The 6,885-nt window shown below is 39.1% G+C and overlaps 1 protein-coding gene across 1 annotated transcript in view; it reads right to left on the reverse strand.

Annotated features, from left to right (window-relative positions):
• LOC18031530 (glutamate synthase [NADH], amyloplastic) overlaps positions 1–6,560 on the reverse strand; it is a 12,925-nt gene extending 6,365 nt beyond the window's left edge. Inside the window, exons 1-14 of the mRNA XM_006422122.2 lie at positions 5,729–6,560; positions 5,529–5,648; positions 4,771–4,884; positions 4,487–4,639; positions 4,085–4,185; positions 3,900–3,996; positions 3,296–3,405; positions 3,065–3,168; positions 2,707–2,886; positions 2,265–2,608; positions 2,110–2,180; positions 1,544–2,013; positions 474–1,405; positions 96–181 (exon numbers count right to left, since the gene is read on the reverse strand). Coding sequence (XP_006422185.2) covers positions 96–181; positions 474–1,405; positions 1,544–2,013; positions 2,110–2,180; positions 2,265–2,608; positions 2,707–2,886; positions 3,065–3,168; positions 3,296–3,405; positions 3,900–3,996; positions 4,085–4,185; positions 4,487–4,639; positions 4,771–4,884; positions 5,529–5,648; positions 5,729–6,121 — 3,275 coding nt within the window. The 5' untranslated portion in view covers positions 6,122–6,560. The remainder of the gene's footprint in view (positions 1–95; positions 182–473; positions 1,406–1,543; positions 2,014–2,109; positions 2,181–2,264; positions 2,609–2,706; positions 2,887–3,064; positions 3,169–3,295; positions 3,406–3,899; positions 3,997–4,084; positions 4,186–4,486; positions 4,640–4,770; positions 4,885–5,528; positions 5,649–5,728) is intronic.
• Positions 6,561–6,885: the final 325 nt, after the last annotated feature.

Consider the following 6,885-nt stretch of genomic DNA (forward strand, 5'->3'; position numbering starts at 1 on the left):
TCTGAAACAATTGATCACAATAATTTCGGTGTCATTTTCTTTTTGTTCTCTCGCCCCTCTTGTCTGTGGATTCTTTCCCCCCCCGACTCTTCCACTCGCGGCCCCCTCTATCCCCCTCTTTTTTTGGTTTTTTGGAACTCTGTAAAACACGCCCCCCACCGAGTACTTTTTCTCCCTCCCCCTCCTCATAAACGATTTAAAAAAAAAAATTTATATTTCTTTGTCAAATATATATTTTATGAAAGTCTTTTTAGGACCTCCTGTGTTGCCCCGATGTTAAAACCCCGGGACCCTAAAATCCTTTAAAATGTATTTTTTTGGCTTTTCCCCTCTGGGGTTTCCTCCCCCCTCCCCCCCCCCCCCCCCCAAAAAAAAAAGCTATCCTTCTTATCAAGGAAAGATTATAATTTTTGGTATATTAACATTAACATATTTTTAGAAAAACAGATAGGGAGCTTTGATAAAAGTTATACCATAGTTCTAACAGACACTTCAATTAAAAGCAACAACACAACACGGTACGCCAAAAACGTACCTGTGTTTGATTTACCACCAATTTTATTCATAGCAGTCGCCAGTGTTGTGTGCGCTTCCAATGATATAGATCCATAACTCATGGCCCCCGTACAGAACCGTTTTACAATTTCACTGGCTGGTTCTACTTCCTCCAGCGGTATTTTCACATCTGCCTCCTTAAATTTTAAGAGCCCCCGCAAATTGCAGGTTTTATTTAATTCCTGGATGCGCTTGGAATATTCCTTATAAGCAGCAACACTGTTACCCCTTGCAGCTTCTTGCAACTTTGCTATCGCAAGAGGATCATTCAAGTGAATCTCACCACCTTTCCTCCAATGATAATCCCCAGGATTTGGCAGAGCTACAGCTTCTGCACTTCCAGGAGGTAAAATCCGAGTTGGAAAAGCCAACTCATGCAAGTGAAGAGCGTCACTGGCAAGCACCTCAAATGTTGCTCCGTCTACTCTGCTAGGAGTTCCTGCAAAGCACTTTTCTATCACTTCTGATGAAAGGCCCAAAGCTTCAAAAATCTGAGCACCCTTATACGAAGCCAAAGTGGAAATCCCCATTTTCGCAAGAACTTTCATCATTCCATAGTTGCTTGCTTTGAAGTACTTCTTGACCAGCTCATCCTTTGAATGAAATTCACCACTAGCTTTTGGTGGAATTTTTCCATCAACTTGCAATCTCCAAATTGCCTCTGTCGCCAGGTAAGGGCATATAGCATCTGCACCAAATCCAACCAGTGTACAGAAATGATGCACTTCTCTTGGTTCAGCCGATTCAACTATCAATCCTATCCGAGTGCGCTCAAGATTTTTGACAAGATGGTGATGGACAGCACCAACGGCTAGGAGGGAGCTCACAGCAACACGCTTCGATGAGAAAGCTGCAGATTAAAAGGAATGGTCAAAGAGAGAGAGACAGTTTATAAATTTTTTCAAAAAAAAAAAATCAGACGGATAAGATGTTTTCTTGTCATAGATTTGAGAATATAAATCCACTCTCAATGCAGCCAATGTGATACCTCTGTCTGAAAGAACTAATAACGTATAACCCTCCTTGATTGCATCACGTGCTTCAGCACAAATCCTGTCCAGAGTCTCCTCCAATCCCCTCCTCCCATGGTCCTTTGAATAAGTTATGTCGAGAACCTTGCTTCGCCAACCTCTATAATTCATCCTTTTAATTGCTTCCATCTCTTCAATAGACAATAGAGGACCTTTTAGAGAGAGGCGATGACATTGTTCCTCAGTTGTTTCTGTCAGGACACCTTCTGGACCAATCATGCACTCCATGGAAGTAACTATCTTTTCTCGGATGGGATCAATTGGAGGATTTGTTACTTGAGCAAACATTTGCTTGAAGTACTCAAAAGTGAGTTTTTCTCTATTAGACATTACTGCCAAGGGTGCATCATTGCCCATTGAACCAAGAGCCTCTGTGCCATCTTTTGCCATGGGAAGCATCAACATTTCCAAAGCTTCAACAGTGTAACTGCAGATGGACACAAAAGTTTGAATGTTATTTAAGATCCACAGAGGCATATAAAACAAGCCTTCTATACAAAATGAAAGACATAAATTAACCTACCCAAAAGCTTTTAATGGAGCCAATAAACCATGAATGCCCATATTCTCCATGTTGTCATCGTCATTAGATGCCTAAATTTACATTATAAACCATCATGAATATCAACTGAGAAGGAGGAAAATCATTGTAAAGCATCAAAGTGAAGCAAGACGTACAGGTAGAACTCCGGCTATGCCAGGAGAAACCCTTTCAGATTTGTGAATGGATTCAACTATATTCTTGAGTTCTATCTTTTGCCTCTGAAGCCACTCCCCATAAGGCCTTGCCAGTGAATATTGCTGCTTCAAGGCTTCATCATCTACAACAATGCGCTTCTCAAAATCTACCAGAAGCATCATACCAGGGTTAAGTCTTCCTTTTCTGAGAACATCTTCAGGGGGAATATCCACTACACCAACTTCACTAGCCATGATAACCCGTCCACTGTGAGTGATGTAGAATCGACCAGGACGCAGTCCATTGCGATCCAAGGTAGCTCCCAGATAACGGCCATCAGTAACTGCAAATGAAATTTTCCATGAGAAACAATTTATTTTAAAAAAAAAAAGAAGGAAAAAAATTCCCAAATAGAGCAATTTAAATGGAAGTGAAATTTACATGATATAAGGGCGGGTCCATCCCATGGCTCCATAAGAGCTGAGAAGTATTCATACAAGGCCTTCCTCTGAGGATCCATGTTCTTATCATTTTGCCACGCTTCAGGGATCATCATCATTACGGCTTCAGGAAGACTTCTACCAGCTCGAACCAGAAGCTCAAGGACACCATCAAAAGCTCCTAATTGTGGGTACCAGAAACATCAGATACATACATTTCAAAATTGATAGCTGCCCATTTGACATGTCTTCATAACTTCTATAGAAATTGAATGGCCAAACATAAAGTATCCATTCATTTGATAATTCTAAACCTTCGTTAATGAATAAGCATCAGTCAATGTAAAGTTAAAATTCACCTGAATCAGATGAACTAACATCTACAATTGGCAGAAGCTTCTTCATCTCATCCTTGGACAGGCCAAGTTCCTTGCACTTAAGTAGACCCTCGCGTGCCTTCATCCTGTATGGTCAGTCAGTATTATTTTAATTACTCCCAAATTTAACAAGATCAGTGAAGTAAAAGTATTCATACAAGCCAGCTCATACATTATTCAACAGTATAAATTACTAGTTTCTTTAGTGATTACCAGTTTACATTGCCTCGTAGGGTGTTAATTTCCCCATTATGGCCCAAGATACGCATGGGTTGAGCACGATCCCAGCTAGGAAACGTATTTGTAGAAAATCGTGAATGTATCTGCGTCCAACAATAAAAATAATGCAGATTGTTATACAGAATTTGATCTAATACTCTAATTCAAATATGGGAAACTGATCTGAAACTTCTGATATGAAATTGCGCCCAGGGCACTTAAATAAACTTCATGCAACAGTGCAAATACAAAATGCATGGAAGCCCTAGCAATATTGGCCAAACACAATTGCCTATCCACCACTAAATTGGAAGTTCAACCTCAAACAACAGACCATTGAGAGCACTGCAGCAAGTTTCTGCAAACATGATGTACTTGACAATGAGGTTCCTTACCAACTCACCCAAGGCATCCAATCCGGCATCCAAATTCAAATAGTAATCAAGGGAGTGGAAGAACTTAAGAGATCATTCAAACTTCAATGCCTCAGAAGTCATTCCTCAACCTTGCATCTCTTCAGTTACCGATGGATCCATGCTGTTTGTTAAAGTATGAAGTTAGTGGACAAAGAAGGAAAGTGAATGGATTATATATTTACCAGGGCCATGTAGCTCGTAAACCTTTCATTGCCAAGATCTGCATAATAGTAATCCTTCATCTGAATGGGTTTTAACTGACCTTTGTAAACAACAGTCCTGCATGAAGAGTAATGATATTTAATATATTCTCTATATTATAATAGATTATACCATAAACCAACAAGATAGCTTTTTCTGCACAGACCGTGAGGAAAGGGAACATATATAGAAGTCCTTTGCACCCCCATGTTCAAGGTTTAATGACTCTCTTATAGCAGCCATTGAAACCCTCCTGAGTATGTACATCTGTAAAGCAGTACAAAGTACAAACATCAATCAACTGTTTGAGCTAAAAACAGTAATCCAACGATCCCATAAAGATATGAAGCTATGGTACTCCTGTAGAAGATCAATCCATAAATTATTTAAATGAATGAAAAAAAACTGAAACTAAAGCAAATGCCCCATACTATCCATGCCAAATTTATCTTATTCACAACTTATAAGGTTGTTAAGTTATTTCAACAAGTATTGTTAGATTATTTTTAAGAAAAGAGAATGACACAATATATGTTTGAAATCCTAAGTCAATACACAAAAGTTGCACCTGATTCTCAAAATCAACTTTTGACCTAAGGGAGGGTGTAAGGAACACTTGCTCCACCACTGGCTCTGTTTGCAGGGCAGAATTGCCCAATCCAGAATTATCAGTTGGCACAGCCCGCCAGCCAAGAACTGTATGGCCCAAAGACTCGGCAACCTTCATGGACAACAATTTTCCTCAAAATATTAAAGCATGTACCATCTTTAAAAGATGAAGAAAAATTTGGCAACATAAAAAAATGATGGGCAAATGAATATATGAGAAACATACTTGGTTCTGAAAATTACCTTAGTAAATACTTTCTTGCTTTCCTCCCTCCGGTTCTCAGATTGGGGCAAAAAGAACATACCAACAGCATACTCACCAGGCGGGGGAAGTTGAAAACCAACATTCTTGGCAGCCTGATTGGCAATTCAACAATAATCATTATCAAGATTTAAAAACCCTGAAACAAACTACCACACACTGAATAGTAGTGAAACAGTTGAATGACTAACAAATCTATGCTAGTAACATACCATAAAATTTAACCCACATCAATTAAACTCAACATTCAAAATCCAAAATTGAATTTTGTAGAAGAGGCGTTATTTAAAAACACACCACACTCAAAATAAAATAAAATAAAATAAAATAATATAAATTCAACAATAATCATTATCAAGATTTAAAAACCCTCAAACAAACTACCACACACTGAATAGTAGTGAAACAGTTGAACGACTAACAAATCTATGCTAGTAACATACCATAAAATTTAACCCACATCAATTAAACTCAACATTCAAAATCCTAAATTGAATTTTGTAGAAGAGGCATTATTTAAAAACACACCACACTCAAAATAAAATAAAATAAGTGCTTATTTCATATAAACAATTCAAAAGAATTAATTTTTTCTCCCTGAAAAAATATCAAATAACAAAATAGAATAAAATAAATTGAACAAAATTCCTATTTTATTTTATGGTTACATGAAATTATATATAAAATTAAAAAGAAAAAAAAGCAAAAACACAAAAAAAAATTTTAAAAATCAAATTACCTCCTTAAAGAAATCGTGTGGAAGAGCAACGAGAATTCCTGCTCCATCACCAGTATTAGTTTCACATCCACAAGCACCTCTATGCGCCATCCGTACCAACATTTCTAAAGCATCCGTTATCTACAAACATCACAATTAAATAATAAGTCAACCAAAACGCCAAACAAAACACGAATGCATTCATAAATTCCAAAACGCACCGTTTTGCGGCTGCTTTCGCCGGACAATTCCGCGACAAACCCGACACCGCACGAGTCCTTATCAAACTTTGGATCGTATAATCCGAGCGGCTTCTCTGGAACTCCAGACAATGCCGACCGGACCACCACTCGAAGCTTCGGTGACTTTCCTGGACCGTCAGAGCGCCACAAGTGCACCCGCTCTGATCCGGCCAAGCGCAGCTGGTTTCCGAAGAATCTCCTCTCCAAAACCGTCGATTTTTTCGCCGCCGCGCATCGTGCGGCCTTCGCTCTGCCTCCGCTAGACAGAGGACTGACAATATTCGACTGAGGATAACCGGACTTTCTGCTAAGCGAAGTAAGCGAGGAATTCGCTCGTAGTTGGACGAAAGAGCTCGAGGCCGTTGCCGACATTATTGAAAAGTCGTCGAATCAAAATTTTTGATTTCGTTTTCGTTTGATTAATAGTAATATACTTTTCGGAGTAGGCTTGACGTTTTGATAAGTTACGGATCCGATGGTTAAAATTTGAATTTGGTTACAAATCAAACTATCCCGAAACAGATCTATCCAACGAAATTTTTGAAATAGAAAATCCAAAATCTCCTTAAAAGGCGCGCGGATTCTTCGAGATTGAGGTTTGAAGGACTGTAACAACAACAGAGAACCGAAAGAACTCGTTTGTTTTGTTTCCCAGGAAAATGAACAAATTTTCCCAGAAAATGAGCGAGGTAGCGAATAAAGAGATTGAGAAAAAGAAATTACTTTTTTTTTTTTATTTGGATTAGGGCAGAGCGCCTACCTGAGAGGGGCTGGCTGCTGCGCTTAAGTTTTATCTTGAGTAAGAAGTAGCTCTTTGGGACGGAGATAAGCGTTTGGATTTATAGACAGAAAACGTAGAGTGAGGGGGTGCATGTGGGGACCACAAACCGGATCTCACCATCCCTGGTTACGTGACAGCTCAGGATCTCAAAAATAGCCACGTGGACTATAAACTATGCGGCACGAGACAGCCGCTCGTGGTGGGCCCCACCATTGGCTGGGTCCTCTGCGGTTGGGATTTAGGTTCGGCGCCGAGCCTCCGCGGGCTACCGTGGTTAAAAAAAAAAAAAATTGTAAAAAGTGTTTAATTATTTGTGCACTTATAAATTTTTATTTGATTGGATAAGAATGAATTT

The sequence above is a fragment of the Citrus clementina genome, unplaced genomic scaffold, assembly GCF_000493195.1.
Source record: "Citrus clementina cultivar Clemenules unplaced genomic scaffold, Citrus_clementina_v1.0 scaffold_9, whole genome shotgun sequence".
Lineage (NCBI taxonomy): Eukaryota > Viridiplantae > Streptophyta > Magnoliopsida > Sapindales > Rutaceae > Citrus > Citrus x clementina.